The 23,360-nt window shown below is 33.2% G+C and overlaps 2 protein-coding genes across 5 annotated transcripts; one reads left to right on the top strand and one right to left on the bottom strand.

Annotated features, from left to right (window-relative positions):
* The first annotated feature begins 2,484 nt into the window (after positions 1–2,484).
* LOC140040513 (serine incorporator 1-like) lies at positions 2,485–12,051 on the top strand. 4 transcript variants are annotated; one of them, XM_072086511.1, is made up of 15 exons: positions 2,485–2,651; positions 3,244–3,408; positions 3,596–3,762; positions 4,125–4,204; positions 4,444–4,581; positions 4,888–4,961; positions 5,078–5,183; positions 5,322–5,414; positions 5,692–5,812; positions 5,913–5,961; positions 6,258–6,293; positions 6,634–6,660; positions 9,427–9,466; positions 10,858–11,005; positions 11,122–12,051. In XM_072086511.1, the coding sequence occupies exons 1-15, from the start codon at positions 2,625–2,627 to the stop codon at positions 11,261–11,263; spliced, it is 1,413 nt and encodes a 470-aa protein (XP_071942612.1). In that variant the 5' UTR covers positions 2,485–2,624; the 3' UTR covers positions 11,264–12,051. The 4 variants fall into 4 exon arrangements, with proteins under 4 accessions (XP_071942612.1, XP_071942626.1, XP_071942620.1 ...); XM_072086525.1 differs by lacking the exon at positions 6,258–6,293; XM_072086519.1 differs by lacking the exon at positions 6,634–6,660.
* LOC140040532 (ubiquinol-cytochrome c reductase complex assembly factor 2-like) lies at positions 10,494–19,601 on the bottom strand. The gene is made up of 4 exons (XM_072086545.1): positions 19,426–19,601; positions 18,880–18,951; positions 18,522–18,594; positions 10,494–13,243 (listed from the first exon to the last, which is right to left on the bottom strand). Exons 1-4 carry the CDS (start codon positions 19,561–19,563, stop codon positions 13,164–13,166), a joined length of 363 nt encoding a protein of 120 aa, XP_071942646.1. The 5' UTR covers positions 19,564–19,601; the 3' UTR covers positions 10,494–13,163.
* Between the last annotated feature and the right edge of the window lie 3,759 nt (positions 19,602–23,360).

The following is a 23,360-nucleotide window of genomic DNA, read 5'->3' as shown; positions in this document are numbered from 1 at the left end:
CACTGAGCATCGCCAAGTTATAGTGACTTCCGGTTCGCTTTTCACTTCGCGGCAAGCATTTTGCATGGGAATACCCTTACAAATCTGCTGCAATTTCCACCATCCGGGTTAAATTATATCTTTCTATATTTGGAAATTGTTACTCCTAATATGGAAGATTATTCCCGCCACAAAATTTTGGTATAAGTAGCCCAGGAAACGACGACAGAGCTTATTGAAGAAAAAAGTGCAGATGGAGGTGTTCGTTGAGGTAGGCTACATGATTTATTTGTTTGGTTTCGTAGGGAATCCGGCACTTTTCTCATCAGCACGGAACCTTTATAAAAACTTAGTGGTTGGTTATTAGGTTATTAATCTATCTTTTCTGAAAGTTTAAGCTTGGTTCAGCTTGTGGGACGGATTCAATATCCGTTCAAAGCTGGGGATATATTCTAAGCAGACTCCATCTTGGATTCGTATGTTTAGTACAGGCCGTGTGGTTGAGTAATTTCAATCCTTCAAAATCACTATGTGCAATCCGTTTTTAAACCAGTTAATATACCAAAATATGTTATTAGTAGCTTTTTTATTTTGGATTTGGTGCTAGTTTGGTAAATATTGCAATATAATTGTAGATTATTTGGTTGTAAAAAAATGTACCCAACTTCTAGTATTATCTAGGCCTAGGCTAGGCCTAGCCCATTTGACGGAAACCCAATGCTATTTGTAGGCGGATAGAGAGGGCCGCAGGCTAGTTTTTAGTGGCATATCGCCGACTTATTATAATCAATGTGAAGCCATATTATTATTATGTTTAAAATGTTGAATCTATATCCACTGGATTATGGATATAATATATATCGTCGGATATTTAAAGAAAGGCCTAGACCTTTTTATTTAATTAATTTAGGACTATATTACGGGAAATTCTTTGCCAAAGAAAAGAAAATACGTTGTGGCTGTTGGAGGTTTGTAAATATATGACAATAATGTAGCCTAGGCTAGGAAGGACTGTAGGTAGGATAAGGTAATTTGGATGGTCGTACATATGATATTTATATATACAGTATTGTGTATAGTAGTGATCATGGCGACAAAATTTAGGATGACTAAAGTTGACATTAAAATTATTTAACTATGAATAGCTCATTATTGGTGTTTTTTTTTCTTTCAGGTTTCTAAGAATAAACTATCCGACTTGTGATTCATCTTGTGCTGCAAAAACAATCCTATTTTGATATTTGTAAATTGATGTACGTAACAGATGTCTTTAAAAATAAAAAAAAACTAAAAATTTTTATTATCGCGATGATTTAACTCAAATATTGACATATATAACTTGATATTTTAGCCTGAGCAAGATAGTTTGATAGGCATATTTTACTTCGATGTAAATAAGATATTACATGTTATACTGTATGTAAAATACTTTTTTGTAAATAAAATTATTTAATGGTGGTTAATTTATTAACTTGTTAATTTGTTTGTTAGTTATGATGTTATACTATTAATTAATTATTTAGTTAGTAACCAAAGTGGAGTGGATTCGTGGCAGTTGCAACTTGACTGTAATATGCATATATATAATAATATTTACTTCTTCTTGGATAAAGTTAAAGCAAAATAAGCAATAATAAAAATTAAATATTTATTTTGCCATAAAGAAAGCAAAAACTAAACATACAGTACTATATGTACAGTAATACCATGGACCTATAGGTCCATAGTAATACATACTGTAGTATTGAGCACCAGTAGCAGAGACGTCTGGACAATCGAATATAATCGTTATCAGCTGTCTGGGTACCCAAGGCTAGTGCTAGAAAATGGCGAAAATTCGTGTATTCATTCGCCGTCAGCGAAATGAATCCGGCACTTTTCTCATCAGAAGCAAATCAACAAATCCTTTTATCAGTTTGTTTTGATATATAATCTGGATAATATATATTAAAATGGCCTTGGTTCAAGCATGTTTAACAGGTAAAATCAGATTTTTTCCTACCTAGGCCCCTTAGCACTGCGGTACCCTACGCCGTGTGGGGGAACCGATCTCGGCAGTATTTCTTAAGTAGCCTATCTTTCGTAAAATCCTTAGTTGAATTTTATTAATATAAATTTAATTGTATGAATATGCTATTTAAATGTTATTGACATTTTTTTTGGCTGCATTTTGTAATTCCGCACTACTTGCTTTATCGCGATTCCAAGATGGCGGCAATTCAAATTTTGATTTGGTAATAATTCGCGAGGTCAACCACTTTGCTGCCCGACTGTTTGAGAGGTTTGTAATAATTATTGTTTTATCATTTGTAATACCGGTATTGTTTTATCAATTTTAATTTTAAAAAGTACAATTGTTGAAATAAAAATAGGAAAAAATGAATCGGTGGGGGATTTAAAAACAAACTGTAATACTAATACTGAAAGATGTGTTGCCTGATGATGTCATACCTTAAAATAATTCGTTGCGGTCACGTGAGTCAACAACTAAATTCGTCATCATCATCTGTATTTTATTCGCCATTGTATTTTTGTCTTGAGTTATTCTGTACTGAACTGTGTATATAAAACGTTTAAATAGGAAGGCCTAGCCTCCTAGTATCTAGTCTGGGTTGCCGTGTATTGTAGTCATATCATAACAAGAAATGGGTTGTGTTATCTCACTGGCTGGAGTAAGTAAACTAGGCCTAGGCCTAGGCGGTAATAAATAATTAAAATAAGCCGCCATGTTTATTATTTAGTAGGCCGAGGCCTTTTGCATAATAGTTAATACACACCCTTCTTGACTGTCTCGTACTCGCGAGCAAGTAGTCTAGCCTAGGCTTACTATCTAGCCTGGGCCTAGACTCTAGCTAGCCTTAATATCTAATCTATGTATGTACCCAAATAGTAGTGGTATTAATATTTATAGTAGTAAATATTATGACATCATCGTGTCCATCATGGTGGGCACATCACATTTTGTTTGTCACATAAACATGATTAATAAATAAGTGAAATGGTACAAAATGAAATTTTATGAATTATATAAACATTTGGCGCATAAAAATGTATTATTTTTTATTAAGGCTTAATACACCTACATTAGAGGCCAATGCCAAACCATTTCAAGAGACACGAGCTCCAATTTTGGATGCGGAGAATTATTATACTTGTGTTGTTTCTCACTCACTCTGTAAATATTAATGTTACATGTATTTGTATTATTTTACAAATACTGTAGACTGCATCAATATTAAAAACATTGAACTACTTTATTTGCAGTTGGCCTGTTGTTGTGGTGCAGCAGCATGTAGCTGCTGTTGCAGTGCATGCCCTTCATGCAAAAACTCTACATCAACTCGTCTTGTCTATGGTTTTTTCCTCTTGTTGGGTGCCATCACATCTTGCATAATGTTGATACCAGGATTGCGAGAGAAATTAAGTGATGTAAGTAAAGTCACACTTGCCTTATAATCAATTGTCAGCAATTGTTTTATACCAACAAAACAATACATTACAGGCAAAATAAAACTTTTCTAGATTTTAGATCAAAATTTTTTCATTGAAGAAAATATATGTTGTGAACAAGCTGTAAGGTCTTATTCATTTGATATTGATTTGATTTTGTTATTAGTTATGGTTTGTGTGTGACGATGGAAGATCTGAATATTGTGACCTAGTTGCTGGATACTCGGGTGTTTACCGTGTTTGCTTTGGATTAGCTTGTTTCTTCTTCTTGCTTGCTGTGATCATGCTTAATACAAAATCAAGTGGTGATCCCAGATCCAAAATACAAAATGGGTATGTTCTAAGAAACAGCAATTGGATACAGCCGTAGCATCAACACAGATGATGAACACCCTGTGTACATACAGTGCATAGATAAGTGGGGTGCTACCCCCTGCTGTGGACAGCTGACCGTCAACTGCTTGCTGCTGTGGACAGCTGACCGTCAACTGCTTGCTGCTGTGGACAGCTGACCGTCAACTGCTTGCTGGACACTTTTTATGGACAGCTAAATATACAACAGTATTTCAGCTACTGTCTGTCTTATAATCATTAAGTTAAAAATTTGACTGATCTCATCTGACAACAATTATCACAAGCAAATCATAAAATACAACAAAGTAAATTATTTGATTATAATATTTGTTTTTCTACAGATTCTGGTTTTTCAAGTTCCTTGCTCTGATTGGTCTTTGGGTTGGAGCTTTTTATATTCCATCTGGTGATTTTGAACAGGGTTAGTGTTGCTTGTAAACTAAATTGTTATGTTTTATTTTACATTTGTGTTTAATAAAACAAAATTAAACATTGATTTTATAATCAAATGTCTTGTGGTAGGTGAAGAATAAAGGTGATGTTGCATTCAAATCATCTCTTAATTGAATAATCACTACTCTGGCGTTACTTTGGTCTGGTTTGAGCCTTCATTTTTATATTGGTCCAGTTGGTATTAATTGTTATAACTTTCTTTCTTAGTCTGGCGTTACTTTGGTCTGGTTGGAGCCTTCATTTTTATATTGGTCCAGTTGGTATTAATTGTTGACTTTGCTCATACTTGGAATGAAAAGTGGGTTGACAAAGTGGAAGAAACCGACAATAGAGGCTGGTACTTTGGTAAGTCTCTATATGTTTTTAGATCTAATTTAAGGTCACAAACTACATTTAATGTAAAAATAAATGCTATATGGTCCTATTGCAATAACGTTTTTAGTCTTTAAATGGTTACAAATTTGAAAAATAAGTTGATTCCAATCATTTAAATTGTCAATAGAGACTGGTACTGTGGTAAGTCTTTATATTTATTGATTAATATCAGGTAAGTTTAGATGATTAAAAGTGTAACATGCTATTTAATTAACAAAATTATTTTTTTTATTTAAATTAATATGTATGCTAAACAAAATATTTTTCCATTTATAGGATTGCTTTTCTTCACCATCATCAACTATGCTATTTGCATCACTGGAATCGTCCTTTTCTACGTTTACTACATTGTAAATAATTTCATTTTTCATTTTAATTCTGCTTTAGTTTTAAAAATAATGTAAAACATTTGTTAATTTAGTAGATTGGCACTCTGTTTTAATACCATATGTTTATTTATTATTAGGGTGATGCAGTTCACAGCTGTAGTGAGAACAAATTCTTTATATCTTTCAATATGGCATTGTGCATTGGCATCTCAATTTTGGCTATATTACCTAAAGTTCAGGAGGGTAAGACTACTTACACATACATTTTGTTAAATGGCCAAATCAGTTTTGATCACATAATCATTTTTTTAGATTCAAGTGTTTAAATTGAAATGATCTATATGCACAAGTAATTACCTAATTGTTGGTATCATTTATTAGCACAACCTAGATCTGGTTTACTTCAGTCATCAGTGATATCACTATATGTGGTCTATTTGACATGGTCCGCAATGACTAGCTCACCAGAAAAAGGTAAGAATTAATCAACATTCTATAAAACAAGGATAAAATCATTATTTAACATTTCATCATTATCTTACCAATCCATATGAATGTTCTGCCAAATTATACAATTTGTTTCATTCAATGTTATTACAAGAGCATTCTATTACAAACATTGCAAAATGTAGAAATATGGATCAAACAATCACAATAAACATAGTTATTATGAGAACAAACGTATTTGACTAGTATACTGTATATACAATCCTAACAGCATAGAGACTTACTGATACATTTTATTATATAGCATGTAATCCTGGATTTCCAACTGTAAACAATGGGACATTGAGTGGAGCCACTGGATCTGCAGTCAAAGCAGAAAGCTGGATTGGTTTTTTCATCTGGTTTATATCTATTGTATTTGCTTGGTAAGAACCTTTGTTTGGTTAAAGAATTTGATTAAAGTTAATTTGTATGTTTACTGAATGATGTATAATGATAATATTCATACATTTTTACTCCTAACAGTATGCGTACTGCCAGCACCAACAATGTAGGCAAACTGACTGGTAATGAGGTAAGTACTACAGTTTAATTATGAATATCATACAGGTAACATTACATGCAACAAATTGTTTATTCACTACATAGTTATTGCACTTGGGAAATGTGTTATACATTCACTGCATTGCTAATGCACCTAACCAAGTCAGTTATTCACTACATTATAAGCTAACATGTGTAATGGTCAATTATTTGTTAAACTGCTTAAAACCCTGTGAATTACTATACATTAACTCTCTAATAAATGGTGCTGGTTACATTTATACTCTCTCTTCTCTTACTTGCTTATCCATCTGTTCATTCTGGAAGACATTCTCTCGCTTGGAGAGGACAGATTCAAATAAGGTATTCACGGTTGATTTTATTAACTATACTACTGCTGGAATTGTATACCATTTGTATCCAACCTTGCATGTGCATACTGCTTTGGACTGATTACCACTATCATGATATAAATCATTTTATAACCCACCAACACATTACAAGAATTAAGAAAAGAAGTAGTGTGTGTGTGTTTGTTTATTAATAGCAACACAATTATAATTATATATTATATCCTTGGTTTAATGATAAAAATGTTCAAACCTATAATTGTGGGAGAAAAATGTTGATTTATACTGGAATTTTGTTGTGCAAATTAAGAAAATGGTTAAAAATGATACTTTTATTATTATTTTATTTGTAGGAAGTAACATTTTATGGTGCAAATGAGGTAAGCATCACATAATGTTAACAAGGTTTTGAATCTGTAGTCTGTCTGAATGGATGGGTGGGAGCACACATTTCCTTTCTCCTTGAGTTAGATGATAGACCCTTTGTTACTTGGGTTAACCCCTGAATAGTTGGTAGAATGTTAACAAGGTTTTTGAATCTGTAGTCTGTCTGAATGGATGGATGGATATTAGGAAATGTGTGCTAATTTCTCCTTGCGTTAGTTGGTAGACCCTTTGTTACTTGGGTTAACCCCTGAATAGTTGGTAGAATGTTAACAAGGTTTTTGAATCTGTAGTCTGTCTGAATGGATGGATGGATATTAGGAAATGTGTGCTAATTTCTCCTTGCGTTAGTTGGTAGACCCTTTGTTACTTGGGTTAACCCCTGAATAGTTGGTAGAATGTTAACAAGGTTTTTGAATCTGTAGTCTGTCTGAATGGATGGATGGATATTAGGAAATGTGTGCTAATTTCTCCTTGCGTTAGTTGGTAGACCCTTTGTTACTTGGGTTAACCCCTGAATAGTTGGTAGAATGTTAACAAGGTTTTTGAATCTGTAGTCTGTCTGAATGGATGGATGGATATTAGGAAATGTGTGCTAATTTCTCCTTGGGTTAGTTGGTAGACCCTTTGTTACTTGGGTTAACCCCTGAATAGTTGGTAGAATGTTAACAAGGTTTTTGAATCTGTAGTCTGTCTGAATGGATGGATGGATATTAGGAAATGTGTGCTAATTTCTCCTTGGGTTAGTTGGTAGACCCTTTGTTACTTGGGTTAACCCCTGAATAGTTAGTAGAATGTTAACAAGGTTTTTGAATCTGTAGTCTGTCTGAATGGATGGATGGATATTAGGAAATGTGTGCTAATTTCTCCTTGGGTTAGTTGGTAGACCCTTTGTTACTTGGGTTAACCCCTGAATAGTTGCTAGAATGTTAACAAGGTTTTTGAATCTGTAGTCTGTCTGAATGGATGGATGGATATTAGGAAATGTGTGCTAATTTCTCCTTGGGTTAGTTGGTAGACCCTTTGTTACTTGGGTTAACCCCTGAATAGTTGCTAGAATGTTAACAAGGTTTTTGAATCTGTAGTCTGTCTGAATGGATGGATGGATATTAGGAAATGTGTGCTAATTTCTCCTTGAGTTAGATGGTAGACCCTTTGTTACTTGGGTTAACTCCTGAATAGTTGGTAGAATGTTAACAAGGTTTTTGAATCTGTAGTCTGTCTGAATGGATGGATGGATATTAGGAAATGTGTGCTAATTTCTCCTTGGGTTAGTTGGTAAACCCTTTGTTACTTGGGTTAACCCCTGAATAGTTGGTAGAATGTTAACAAGGTTTTTGAATCTGTAGTCTGTCTGAATGGATGGATGGATATTAGGAAATGTGTGCTAATTTCTCCTTGGGTTAGTTGGTAGACCCTTTGTTACTTGGGTTAACCCCTGAATAGTTGGTAGAATGTTAACAAGGTTTTTGAATCTGTAGTCTGTCTGAATGGATGGATGGATATTAGGAAATGTGTGCTAATTTCTCCTTGAGTTAGTTGGTAGACCCTTTGTTACTTGGGTTAACCCCTGAATAGTTGGTAGAATGTTAACAAGGTTTTTGAATCTGTAGTCTGTCTGAATGGATGGATGGATAATAGGAAATGTGTGCTAATTTCTCCTTGAGTTAGATGGTAGACCCTTTGTTACTTGGGTTAACCCCTGAATAGTTGGTAGAATGTTAACAAGGTTTTTGAATCTGTAGTCTGTCTGAATGGATGGATGGATATTAGGAAATGTGTGCTAATTTCTCCTTGGGTTAGTTGGTAGACCCTTTGTTACTTGGGTTAACCCCTGAATAGTTGGTAGAATGTTAACAAGGTTTTTGAATCTGTAGTCTGTCTGAATGGATGGATGGGATATTAGGAAATGTGTGCTAATTTCTCCTTGCGTTAGTTGGTAGACCCTTTGTTACTTGGGTTAACCCCTGAATAGTTTGTAGAATGTTAACAAGGTTTTTGAATCTGTAGTCTGTCTGAATGGATGGATGGATATTAGGAAATGTGTGCTAATTTCTCCTTGCGTTAGTTGGTAGACCCTTTGTTACTTGGGTTAACCCCTGAATAGTTCGTAGAATGTTAATTAACCATAGCATTCTTGTAGCACGCTCACTTCTTTTCATATTCATATCAACAAGCCGCATTATGCACTGCCTTGACTACTCACTAAATATTACACTTTCCATTGTATGTTGTTGATTACCACCATTATTAACAATTTATTATTTAACTATATGTGAACGTTTATCTATTATTTACTGCTTAGGCCTAAAATGTTGGCCTAACAACAGGCCCCAAAATACCTGTATGTTGGCCTAACAACAGGCCCCAAAATACCTGTATGTTGGCCTAACAACAGGCCCCAAAATACCTGTATGTTGGCCTAACAACAGGCCCCAAAATACCTGTATGTTTTTGTTGCACCCTAACATTAGTCAGCACAAGAATTATTATAGAGTTTCCCAATGGGGAAAATAATCAATGAATTGCATGATCATTTTTGTTTAAATATTTGTATTAGTATTTATATTTTTTTCATAACAGTTTTCAGATTGTTTTTTTTCTTTCTCTGAAAATAAATAACAAATACCTAGGATCAGCCTTAGCTTAAGTAGTGGGGTTATGCCAACAACATAGCAATTGTTTTGCTTTAGTATCATTCCCAGGTACTGAATTGCTTTAACACAATAATATTAACTATCATTACTTGTTTTTGTTGACAGAAAGTGTTACTAAGCTCCGACTCTTCAGCAAACGCAAAAGGTATGTTTTTGTAATTTTGTTAGTCTAATTTTAATTTTGAATAATTTGCGTCTGATCATCACCAGTGTAACTGTAGATCATATAATGTTTGTTAACATTTATTAGAAATAGAGAGACATACAGTAGCTATAAACAACTTGATTGTATTGGCCGCCGCTGGACTCATTTATTAGAAATAGAGAGACATACAGTAGCTATAAACAACTTGATTGTATCGGCCGCCGCTGGACTCATTTATTAGAAATAGAGAGACATACAGTAGCTATAAACAATAACTTGATTGTATCGGCCGCCGCTGGACTCATTTATTAGAAATAGAGAGACATACAGTAGCTATAAACAACTTGATTGTATCGGCTGCCGCTGGACTCATTTATTAGAAATAGAGAGACATACAGTAGCTATAAACAACTTGATTGTATCGGCCGCCGCTGGACTCATTTATTAGAAATAGAGAGACATACAGTAGCTATAACAACTTGATTGTATCAGCTGCCGCTGGACTCATTTATTAGAAATAGAGAGACATACAGTAGCTATAAACAACTTGATTGTATTGGCCGCCGCTGGACTCATTTATTAGAAATAGAGAGACATACAGTAGCTATAAACAACTTGATTGTATCGGCTGCCGCTGGACTCATTTATTAGAAATAGAGAGACATACAGTAGCTATAAACAACTTGATTGTATCGGCCGCCGCTGGACTCATTTATTAGAAATAGAGAGACATACAGTAGCTATAAACAACTTGATTGTATCGGCCGCCGCTGGACTCATTTATTAGAAATAGAGAGACATACAGTATCTATAAACAACTTGATTGTATCGGCCGCCGCTGGACTCATTTATTAGAAAGAGAGAGACATACAGTAGCTATAAACAACTTTATTGTATCGGCTGCCGCTGGACTCATTTCTTAGAAATAGAGAGACATACAGTAGCTATAAACAACTTGATTGTATCGGCTGCCGCTGCACTCATTTATTAGAAATAGAGAGACATACAGTAGCTATAAACAACTTGATTGTATCGGCCACCGCTGGACTCATTTATTAGAAATAGAGAGACATACAGTAGCTATAAACAACTTGATTGTATCGGCCGCCGCTGAACTCATTTATTAGAAATAGAGAGACATACAGTAGCTATAAACAACTTGATTGTATCGGCCACCGCTGGACTCATTTATTAGAAATAGAGAGACATACAGTAACTATAAACAACTTTATTGTATCGGCCGCCACTGGACTCCTCGATACAACATAAGTCTCGACCCATGAGGTTTCTCTCTAACACTCTCTATTTATAGGGTTAGACAAATAGTCACTTAGTATTTAACACATTATGGCAGTTTTCATTATATTAAAATAAAAAATGTTTTGTATCAGAGTCTGGTGGAAATAGTGTTGATGCAGAAACCGGACAAACTGTATGGGATGATGAGGAGGATGCCGTGGCTTACAGTTACAGTTTTTTTCATTTGCTTCTCTTCTTGGCTACATTGTATATCATGATGACACTTACCAATTGGCTCAAGTGAGTAACTGCAGTAATTTTACATCATACATTGCTTTTAAAACCCTTGTTCATTCATTCATTACTGTCAAGTTCTAAAAAGGTTTTAATACTAGAAATCACTTTCTTTTTATCAGACCTTCATCAAGCATTGATAGCCAGTTCACTGAAAGTAGTGGAGCAGTGTGGGTGAAGATTTCATCATGTTGGTTGTGTGTACTTCTGTATGGTTGGACCCTCATTGCACCAGTTGTATTAAGTGAAAGGGACTTTACATAAATATCAACAAAATAAAGTAGTACCGTAAAAATAAATGCTTTGTAAATATTGGTGACAAACGGTAGTTTAACGGATGTTAATGTGTACACCAGTTGGTTTTACTAAGCTTACAATTATTGTCATGCAAAATATTTACAATCATACTTAATTTTAAAATTGTTCTGAAAAGCTGTATAAAATAAAGTATAAAATTAGCAACTGTAGTTATGCACAAATATATACAATTTATATTATAAAAGCATTGGAACATTTACGTATGTTAAGTTGCTGAAGGATGGCCCTTGAAACATTATGCCTTCTCCCCATATTAATTACCATGATATATGTATATTTCCAATTTTCTATAATTTCATCTATTTTGGGAACCATATTTGATATAAAGCATTACTTATACATAATGTGCCTGTTTAAGGGTATATGACCTCATTTATGGTTCTTTTTAAAATGTATGGGTAATATACTGTATGATTTTTTTATATTATATAAAATGCGACTATTTTGTGGAGGTTATTTTTAATAATTACCCCTATATTGTGTTCACTGTAGGATGCGCATTTACTTTCTGTCGGCATTTCCAGGTGTCACCTAGTTCGATATGAAGCAAGTATAACCCTGATCATATAAAAAATTTACTTGATTCAAGATTGTGGTTTGTCTACTGTACTTGTAAATGAAAGGATATTTCCTAATTTATCTTTTTGACAGTGTTTGTATTTTTCCAGTAGACCTTTTTTATTTATTTTGCATTTGTCAGAAAATTATGGTTGAATAAAGTTAGTTGAATTCTAGTTTATTATTTTTTTATCTTTGTCTTTCTAATCTGGTCAGCTGATACAAAATAGACCAGTCGGATCTGGAGGCAGGTGATACAAAAACTGTCCATTTACATACAGGTCAGCATTTTCCGTTTGAGTCACTCAAATTTACTATATAATATTTTTTAAGAAAATAAATGCTCTTGCCGGTATTGTAATGACATCGCAGATGATTATATGACACTACTTTTTAACAACTGTTAGTCCACTAAGCAAAATGTAACATCATAATTCAGCATAAGGTTCAACACAAGCCATTTGACCAATGACAAGCAATGGATTATTCAAACTATCACATGTCATTGGTCAACTCACTTAACATCCATGTGTTGTATCCTTGTGGGAACCAAGCTTTTCCCATTAGAGACGCAACATAAGGATGCAACGTTGTCCAATCACAAGCGATGGATTATTCAAACTGTCACATGTCATTGGTCAACACGCCTACACATGTGTTGTATCCTTGTGGGAACCAAGCTTTTCCCATTAGAGACGCAACATAAGGATGCAACGTTGTCCAATCACAAGCGATGGATTATTTCACACTGTCGTTTGTCATTGGTCAACTTGCTTACATCCAAGCTTAAGCAACAAAAAAAGATTTTTATTCCATTATTTTTCATAAAGCTATTAAAGTAGGCAGCTAAAGCAAACTTTATTATGATTTACCTCCTAAAGGAAGACTGACACTGTTGATTAGTCAGGTTCTAGACCTTGATTCTAATTAATATTAGTGAAAAAAAATAATATACATTTTGGCACATATGGCGTTTCATAAGTATAATACTTGAGCTCAATGTAGTTTTTAGACAAAAATCAGTGAACTAACAAAAAAAGAAACAATAACTACAGACTTGGGTCAAGTTTAACTGTTGATATATACAATATTATGAAATAGATAATGCATGATTTCCTGTGAATTATCTAGTACAGATATACATCACATCGCCCTATATTTAATACTGCCTGTAAAATTAAAGGTACAGTATAAAAGTATCGTTACTCCGTGAAGTACTTGTACCAAGCAAGCTGTACTTGCTTTAATTCTGGTAGTAGTTTTTGGTAGCGGTATCTGTAACTTTGTACTACCTATCATGCTTTGTTGCAAACTCTTTCATCTTGGTCCAATAGCTTTTAGTCATTTCATCTAGCTCTTTTATAGACTCTGAAATATTTAATAATAATTGATTTCCTATGTTATTAGAGAGGTTTCGCAATCTTACGAATACGATAACGAAAACGGATACGTCACGCACACGTATTCGTTTTCGTAAGCCAGTAAAAATCTGTTTCGCATGGCAACGAAATATTGAGGGCGTCGTCCAAAATATGACTGCGGTAAATTTGAGCGAAGCGCAGGAGGTACGTGTTGCTTGGTGCTTGGCTGCCTAGGCCTAGCGTAACATCAAAGCGAGTGAGGACTTCAAAAACTGCTATTTATCTAAATTGACCTGGCATTTTAGTAAATTACTTTAGTAAATTACTTTCAATAAATCTATAATTATATTATAATCATGAATCATTCCTAATTAAAATGCAAAATGTGCAAAATAGATCAAAAACTATACTCGTTTTGTAGTTACGAATATGACTGGTGATATTCGTCAACACGAAAACGCTTTACGAATATGAAATGGGGATCAGCTCAAAAGTTTCGGAATGTGTGACGTATCCGTTTTCGTTATCGTATTCGTCAGGTTGCGAAACCTCCCTATTATTACTCCTTTTACCTTCTGTATTTGATTAAATTTCACATTTAAATCTATAAAACTATACTATAATGTTAACCACATTGAGGCTTTGCATAATGTGCTATATTAAAAGCTACATTTATTATTTATTGGTTATCCGCACTTGGCGGATAACCCCTTGTTATTGTCAGGATCTTTTTCTATGTTCTTCTTTCTTTCCACGATTTTTGTTCGCAGCGTATCTCTAATTCTGGCCAACATATGATTGTATAACTTTGTCAAAAGATTGCTCTGTAGCTGTAGATGTGCAAGAAACTTTTTTTTTTAAATTTTGAGTCGCGCAGCGTAAGTTACGCGCGATTTTATGAATTTCAATGATTGATCATAGATTAAAAATGAAAAGTCATTTTCTATTGAAACTTGGTGAAAATTTAAGTCATATCATGCGCAAACTTTTTATGGATTAAAAATGGCATGTTTTACAAAAAGTTACGCGTGCACGCGCGTTTAAAATTTCAAAATGCGAAAAATCAATTTCTAATCAACTTTCTACGCGTTTCATGTCATTTTGAGCATTTCAAAAATTCCCACGCGTGCGCAATTTTTTTACGCGCACGTGCGCACGTAGCGCAAAAACATCATTTTTTTGCTTGATTTTTGTTTTTCCTGTCTTTTTTAGAAAATTTACCAACTTTCAAACAATTTCGACTTAAAATCACGTCATACGAGCACGTAGAATTAAACAATTTACGCTCATTTTTTATGAAAAAGTTCAAAAATTTGTCAAAATTATGCCTTTTTTTAAACAGTCATAGATTCTAAACTACGTGGTGAACTTTTTTATAATTACATATTCTGGTAGTAGATGAGTTGTAGATATCGAATCATGCATCAATATGGCTAACCGGACATTGTGACGTCATCGTATGGCCACTCGAATATAAAATAGCGGATTTTTATCTCTTTCGTCATAGCTCATCACATTTAATAGAGCGCCTCTCCACCTATCTGTATTCCATTTCCTCCCATTTTTTTATATTGTCTAGGCCAATCAATTATCTTTCGCATGATATACCGTTTTTAAAATTGTGATGAAGTCATCATGTCCAAAAGCGTCAATAACTTGAGCCACTTATTTCCACCTATTCTTCCTTGTTTGTAGTACGTATACAATATATATATTGTATATATATATAGTGTAAACTGTATATACTTAGACGTGACGCAAAATAGAGAGCGCACTAACATTTTTTTCAATGGCATAATAGTTTTTCTGCGCGCACTATTCTAACGTATGACGTGCACGTGGCTTTTGCGCTGCGGATAACCTAACTCGTCCGTAGTGACGAGTTCAAATCTAGTTATTATTAGTATTTTATAAAATTATTCTTTAAGTTTTTTTATTTCTACTATAATTCAAAAATGCATTCTAAAAATGTCTGTTTAAACTTGGGTGTCTAGAAAACTCATATCTCAGATATATCTGAGTTTTCGAGATCTAGAAACTCAAATATCTGACTTTTCTAGATCTAGAAAACTCAGATATCAATATCTGACTTTTCTAGTTCCAAAATGAAACTAGAAAACTCAGATCATCAAATGATTGGTTGGTAGGTCATTTGGATCATTCCATTATTAATCAGAAGGTAGGTCATTTGAAATACTAGAGTATTGTTAAAACTGATTACTGTTTACATTTTCTTACTAATATTGTAACATGTAGAAGCGGCCTACGGCTTAAATCATTAAAAAAATACAGTGCACGTTACCGTTAAAATGTAGGCTTAAAAATTAGGTATGTACGAGTTGGTGTTGGTACGAGTTGGTTGAGGTACGAGTTAGCCAAGTTGGGAATAGGTACGAGTTATTTTGGGTACGAGTTGACCACTTCTAGCCTAGTAGGGCCAGGCCTACTCTTCGCAATACATTGCGATAGCGCCCACACGTTGAGCCTTGAATTGAGTTTGCTTAGCTAGGCCTAAATGCTAAGCCTACATTTTAAAAGGTGTATACTGTATTTCTTTATGATTTAAGTCGTAGGCTGCTACTACAAGTTACAATAATTATTATTATTAGTAAGAAAACGTATAATACTGTAGTATTTCAAACAAGCTACCCTCTATTAATAATGGAACGATCCATTTGATGATCTGGGTTTTTTAATAATAATATCCTGGATTTATATAGCGCCTAATGTAATGAAACCTCTAAGCGCTGAACATTATTACCACAGTCATTTTTTTTTTTTGATCAAACACTTATGGAAACATACTTCCATAATGCAGCTAGTAATCAGCGCAAAGTTGTGTCTTGATCTAAAGCCTGGTTTCCATAAAATCGCTACACCGTGTCGCCGACTGCTGTCGCCGACAGATTCTATGGAAACACTAGAATTTATCGGCGATCTAGTACGCGAGCGCTAAATATTCTTTGGTACACGCGTATACGACTCATCGCCGACAAAATCGGCAAAGTTGAACATGGTTGAACTTTGCCGATTTGTCTGCGATGAATCGGGGAGACCTCCCCGATGCGCGTCGGCGACATATGCGGGTGTAGCGATTTCAATGGAAACGGTGTAGCGATTTTATGGAAACCAGGCTTAACCGGGTACCCATTTATACACCTGGGTGGAGAGAGGCAAACGTAAGTAAAGTATCTTGCCTACAGATACAAGCAATGCGGCGAGAGTTGGATTCGAACCTCGGTCTCACGATCAGTAGTCCAACACACTGCGCCACACGCCCTCACTAGTTCCACTCTGGAACTAGAAAACTCAGATCTTGATATCTGAGTTTTCTAGATCTAGAAAACTCAGATATCTGAGTTTTCTAGATCTTAAAAACTTAGATATCTGAGTTTTCTAGATCTTGAAAACTTAGATATCTGACTTTTCTAGATCTAGAAAACTCAAATATATCGGAGATCTAAGTTTTCTAGATCTGAGTTTTCTAGACACTCGTTTAAAGGGGGGTTCCGGGTTTAAAATGAATAGTAAAAAATGTAAAATATATTTGTTTGTCTCTTGAACGGTAAAAGTTTCAATTTATATAAGCGCCCAGTGAAGCAGAACGAAGGCTGTGAAATCAGGCCAGATTACAAGTGCAGCTACGGCAAAATCACACTGTGGTTACAAAATAGGAAATTCGTGAAATGGTCCATCTTCCGACGACTCGTTATCATAAACCATATCAATTACTTTTGTAAAATTATACTTATCTGATGTAATTTTAGTCGGTCTTCCCATTTATAAAGTCAATTTTTTATGAAAATTCATCAAAACAGTGAAAAATTAGATATGTTTGCACTTTACGTTTGCTGATTTTCGCACCGACTTAGGGAAAAATCAAAATCAATGAAGCGTAACGTATACTGGACATTTCTGCTGAGGATCGAGCGAGACGACGATACACGTGCTCTCTCTGCTGCATGCCCATGCCTGGCACATCGTCACGTGATAAGCAGATACAACAATACCAAACTGGTCGGGTCGAGTATACCCCGTCTATAATCACAACATGAACGATGTACAGTATTTGATTGAAGGTCGACTCGACCTACCGGAATGGTATAGATAATATAGCTCGAATGAGAGAGTTGGAATATTTGTGTAGTGCAGCCTATAGTAAAAGGCCTGGTAGTATCAATTCGCATAGGGTCTACTACACTAGCTAGCTCAATTTTTAACTGGGCCGGATCGGCTAGGTCTCCTTCCTACTACCTGGTCTACTTGCTTGATGCATGAGTATCCGCTTTTTTGGAGAGTAAACTAAACCTATTTATTTTAGGCCTACTTAGACGATCGGGACACCATACGTGTGGACGGCGATCGGACCTTGTTTTGCTTCAATATTTACAGCCGATTTTGTAGAATGTTTTAGGTTTAGATTGTTTAGGAGTTTGGTTGATAGGATGGGTTTTGTTATTTATGGGCCAATCGTCTAGTAGTAGGCTAGCTAGGCCCATGGGCCCCATTGTTTTAACGTAGCCATCGTGGCATGGAATCCCTAGTCAGAATGGCTCTCGCCCATATTATTATTAGGCTAGGCCTAGAGTAGTATTGTACGTGAAGCCGATAATACGATCTGTACTATAGAGGTATAAAAATACTGTAGTATAATTTATGACTCCGTATCTGTACTAAATTTTGTATTTCATTAAATGTCAAATAAATATATGCTACTACTGTTATTATTACCAGGGAACATTTTCGCCAGTGTAGCGTAGCAAAAAGCTATACAAAACAACCTTATTGGTACACATTTTGAAAATTGTGTAGCAAAAAATACAATACAAAACTATGTTTCTGGACTTAAAAATCAGTTTGATTAGCAATATTGCTAAACAAAATTTTTAAATGAAAATTTTCCCTGATTACACTTTAGGCCTAGCTTAGAAAATCTACAAAAAATGTATTTCACAATGATCACAATGGTGGTCGTCGTTTGACAGGGGAGAGAGATGTAAATTAGTTGACAAACACAACGTACATGACGTCGCGAGTTTGGAATCCACTGGTGACGTGATTTTGTGAATATCTCATGAATATTAATGAGCTTCCCTAAGCTGCTAAAAAACAGACTTTCCATGAATTTACCCTAAAATGTATATGAAATTAAATTTTTTTAATTTCTCGTTATTACTTCTTCATTCTGAAATGTCTATATTGTTATAATATTTTTTATTTAATAAATAAACGATATTTAAAAGCAATTTTAAACCCAGAATCCCCCTTTAAACTTGAATACAAACCTGTAGACATGGCTAATCTGCAATCTTCAACATCTAAACCAAGCGATCCTCCTAAATTGCTCACTGTTGGATACTAAAAGACAAAAATGTATACAGTAAATAAAGACAGTATAGGCATTACTGTATGTCAAATACATTTTTTGTAAAATGAGTTGTTTTAAAAATATTTTAATCTCAACGATTATAAGCAATGTCTTAGTTAAGTCGAAGATGCTCTCCAGATAGAATGCCATCCTGAGATGAGTAGTAGTAATTTTGTTTACTTTATTTATTTCATTTATATGTAATTTACTTTCTATGGACCAGAGTTTCTGAAATAAAAGACTGAATGAATGAATGAATAACACTTAATTGTCACCTTGTTCTTATAATAATTTGTAGACAGCTTATCCAGTGCATTGTACAAGCGTTGGCACTCGACCTCATCCACCTAGATAAGAAAATTTATCAAGTTTAGTGGGATTAAGGACAGATAGGCCTAGATATTATTAATATTAGTTTATTCTCTCCAGTACAGCCAGCCCAGGGTCAAACATTCTGAGTAACTAGAGAATAAAATTAAAAGATTTATTCATATATAAATATATATACTATACAGGCCCTACTAGGCTAGGCCTAGGCCTAGTAGGCTATATATTTATAAAAAGATTAATAATTTTTTATGATACCTTTTATAAGTAACGCTAGCTTTAAAACTCACCACTAGGCCCTAGTTCAATGTTCGGGCCACTACTGTTAACAGTGAGTTTAATAGGTATCAGTACTATTGATAGGCCACTCACTGAGCCTAGGCTCTAGCTAGCAGGCTAGGCCTAGCTAGGCCTAAAAGTAGTCTCACCTCCTAGCCTACCTACTACTGCTGGCCCTTTCTAGGCAAGAAAAAACAATATTTGTATTTTCAAACCCTTGTGTTTTCCCCGTGCTTAAAGCCTTCTGCCACTTTTTTTCGAATGTGTGCTCCTAAATCACGACCTTCTTTTGTAGAATCTAATGCCCAATTCCGGCATAATCGAAGAAAACTACGGTACCTGCTACCTGCCATTTTCTAGTAGTACAGTACAACATAGTAACATGCGAAACAACAACGACACAAGTTTTAAAGGCTGGTTTTATTAAAATTGAGGGCGCTAAACATAACATTTTCGAGATCAATAAAGGTGACGTATATAAGACTAAACTAGTCTGGGCTCCAGACGGAGTTTTTTCTTAATATTATTAGTAAAAATATAAATATTTTTGGACATATGGCGTTTCATACGTGTATTACTAGTCTGGGCTCCAGACGGAGTTTTTTCTTAATACTGTATTAGTAAAAATATAAATATTTTTGCACATATGGCGTTTCATACGTGTATTACTTGAGTTTGGATACTCCGTCTGGGGAAACGAGCTATATATCCTATACCAAATTGGCGAGTAAATCATGTTTTACTTTAAATTAAATGTATACGCTCTTCCACAAGGTCAATTGTTAGTTATACATACAGACTATATTAAAACAATGATTTTGAACACGTAGGGCATTTCTTTGAATTCTTTCCTATTGTCGTTTTGTGGTAATTTACAGCTTTTTATATGTTTAACAAACGTACATAATCAATTGCGTCTGCATCATGCTAGACTACAACTTCCGGTAGTGACGTAATCAGCATATTTTTGGTAATAAAATTTTTTCACTAAGCTAGGGAATCTTCTGATATCAATATTCATTAGACCGTACTTTAGTTAGCCAATCAAAATAAACGTATAAACAATTTTGCGGCGATGTTGTTGAGGTAAAATATACTGTGTTTTACAATAACCAATTTGGTTAGAGTAAAACACAATGATAAAGAATAGGAAACATTTAATAATATGATAAATGTCATTACATAGCAATTTATCACTGTGTTTTACTATAACCAATTTGGTTAGAGTAAAACACAATGATATAGAATAGGCAACATTTAATAATATGATAAATGACATTTACATAGCAATTTAGCACTGTGTTTTACTATAAACAATTTGGTTAAAGTAAAGCAGAATGATAAAGAATAGGAATTTAATAATATGATATATGACATTTACATAGCAATTTAGCACTGTGTTTTACTATAACCAATTTGGTTAGAGTAAAACACAATGATAAAGAATAGGAAACATTTAATAATATGATATATGACATTCACATAGCAATTTAGCACTGTGTTTTACTATAACCAATTTGGTTAGAGTAAAACACAATGATATAGAATAGGAAACATTTAATAATTTGATAAATGACATTTACATAGCAATTTAGCACTGTGTTTTACTAAAACCAATTTGGTTAAAGTAAAACACAATGATAAAGAATAGGAAACACTTAATAATATGATAAATGACATTTACATAGCAATTTAGCACTGTGTTTTACTATAACCAATTTGGTTAAAGTAAAGCAGAATGATAAAGAATAGGAATTTAATAATATGATATATGACATTTACATAGCAATTTAGCACTGTGTTTTACTATAACCAATTTGGTTAGAGTAAAACACAATGATAAAGAATAGGAAATATTTAATAATAATTATTATTTACATAGCAATTTAGCACTGTGTTTTACTATAACCAATTTGGTTATAGTAAAACACAATGATATAGAATAGGAAACATTTAATAATATGATAAATGACATTTACATAGCAATTTATCACTGTGTTTTACTATAACCAATTTGGTTAGAGTAAAACACAATGATAAAGAATAGGAAACATTTAATAATAATTATTTACATAGCAATTTAGCACTGTGTTTTACTATAACCAATTTGGTTATAGTAAAACACAATGATAAAGAATAGGAAACATTTAATAATATGATATATGACATTCACATAGCAATTTAGCACTGTGTTTTACTATAACCAATTTAGTTAGAGTAAAACACAATGATATAGAATAGGAAACATTTAATAATTTGATAAATGACATTTACATAGCAATTTAGCACTGTGTTTTACTATAACCAATTTGGTTAAAGTAAAACACAATGATAAAGAATAGGAAACACTTAATAATATGATAAATGACATTTACATAGCAATTTAGCACTGTGTTTTACTATAACCAATTTGGTTAAAGTAAAGCAGAATGATAAAGAATAGGAATTTAATAATATGATATATGACATTTACATAGCAATTTAGCACTGTGTTTTACTATAACCAATTTGGTTAGAGTAAAACACAATGATAAAGAATAGGAAATATTTAATAATAATGATTATTTACATAGCAATTTAGCACTGTGTTTTACTATAACCAATTTGGTTATAGTAAAACACAATGATATAGAATAGGAAACATTTAATAATATGATAAATGACATTTACATAGCAATTTATCACTGTGTTTTACTATAACCAATTTGGTTAGAGTAAAACACAATGATAAAGAATAGGAAACATTTAATAATACTTATTTACATAGCAATTTAGCACTGTGTTTTACTATAACCAATTTGGTTATAGTAAAACACAATGATAAAGAATAGGAAACATTTAATAATATGATATATGACATTCACATAGCAATTTAGCACTGTGTTTTACTATAACCAATTTAGTTAGAGTAAAACACAATGATATAGAATAGGAAACATTTAATAATTTGATAAATGACATTTACATAGCAATTTAGCACTGTGTTTTACTATAACCAATTTGGTTAAAGTAAAACACAATGATAAAGAATAGGAAACACTTAATAATATGATAAATGACATTTACATAGCAATTTAGCACTGTGTTTTACTATAACCAATTTGGTTAAAGTAAAGCAGAATGATAAAGAATAGGAATTTAATAATATGATATATGACATTTACATAGCAATTTAGCACTGTGTTTTACTATAACCAATTTGGTTAGAGTAAAACACAATGATAAAGAATAGGAAATATTTAATAATAATGATTATTTACATAGCAATTTAGCACTGTGTTTTACTATAACCAATTTGGTTATAGTAAAACACAATGATATAGAATAGGAAACATTTAATAATATGATAAATGACATTTACATAGCAATTTATCACTGTGTTTTACTATAACCAATTTGGTTATGGTAAAACACAATGATATAGAATAGGAAACATTTAATAATATGATAAATGACATTTACATAGCAATTTATCACTGTGTTTTACTATAACCAATTTGGTTATGGTAAAGCACAATGATATAGAATAGGAAACATTTAATAATAATGATTATTTACATAGCAATTTAGCACCATATTTTACTATAACCAATTTGGTTATGGTAAAGCACAATGATATAGAATAGGAAACATTGAATAATATGATAAATGTCATTACATAGCAATTTAGCACTGTGTTTTATTATAACCAATTTGGTTAGAGTAAAACACAATGACAAAGAATAGGAAACATTTAATAATAATGATTATTTACATAGCTAGCAATTTAGCACAATGTTTTACTATAACCAATTTGGTTGTGGTAAAGCACAATGATATAGAATAGGAAACATTTAATAATATGATAAATGTCATTACATAGCAATTTAGCACTGTGTTTTACTATAACCAATTTGGTTAGAGTAAAACACAATGATAAAGAATAGGAAATATTTAATAATAATGATTATTTACATAGCAATTTAGCACTGTGTTTTACTATAACCAATTTGGTTATAGTAAAACACAATGATATAGAATAGGAAACATTTAATAATATGATAAATGACATTTACATAGCAATTTATCACTGTGTTTTACTATAACCAATTTGGTTATGGTAAAACACAATGATATAGAATAGGAAACATTTAATAATATGATAAATGAC

This window comes from Antedon mediterranea, chromosome 1, assembly GCF_964355755.1.
Source record: "Antedon mediterranea chromosome 1, ecAntMedi1.1, whole genome shotgun sequence".
Lineage (NCBI taxonomy): Eukaryota > Metazoa > Echinodermata > Crinoidea > Comatulida > Antedonidae > Antedon > Antedon mediterranea.
The sequence above is the reverse complement of the archived record's forward strand: the minus strand, read 5'-3'. Positions and strand labels throughout refer to the sequence as shown.

Bases quoted from the DNA above. Each gene is read 5' to 3' on its own strand.
- LOC140040513 (XM_072086511.1), top strand. From the start codon at position 2,625: ATGGGTTGTGTTATCTCACTGGCTGGA. The intron at 3,763-4,124 runs GTATGTTCTAAG...GTTTTTCTACAG, and splicing joins AGATCCAAAATACAAAATGG to ATTCTGGTTTTTCAAGTTCC. The intron at 11,006-11,121 runs GTGAGTAACTGC...TCTTTTTATCAG, and splicing joins ACACTTACCAATTGGCTCAA to ACCTTCATCAAGCATTGATA.
- LOC140040532 (XM_072086545.1), bottom strand. From the start codon at position 19,563: ATGGCAGGTAGCAGGTACCGTAGTTTTCTTCGATTATGCCGGAATTGG. The intron at 18,595-18,879 runs GTGACAATTAAG...TTTGTCTTTTAG, and splicing joins CAAATTATTATAAGAACAAG to TATCCAACAGTGAGCAATTT. The intron at 13,244-18,521 runs GTTTGTATTCAA...TAAATATTTCAG, and splicing joins CAGATTAGCCATGTCTACAG to AGTCTATAAAAGAGCTAGAT.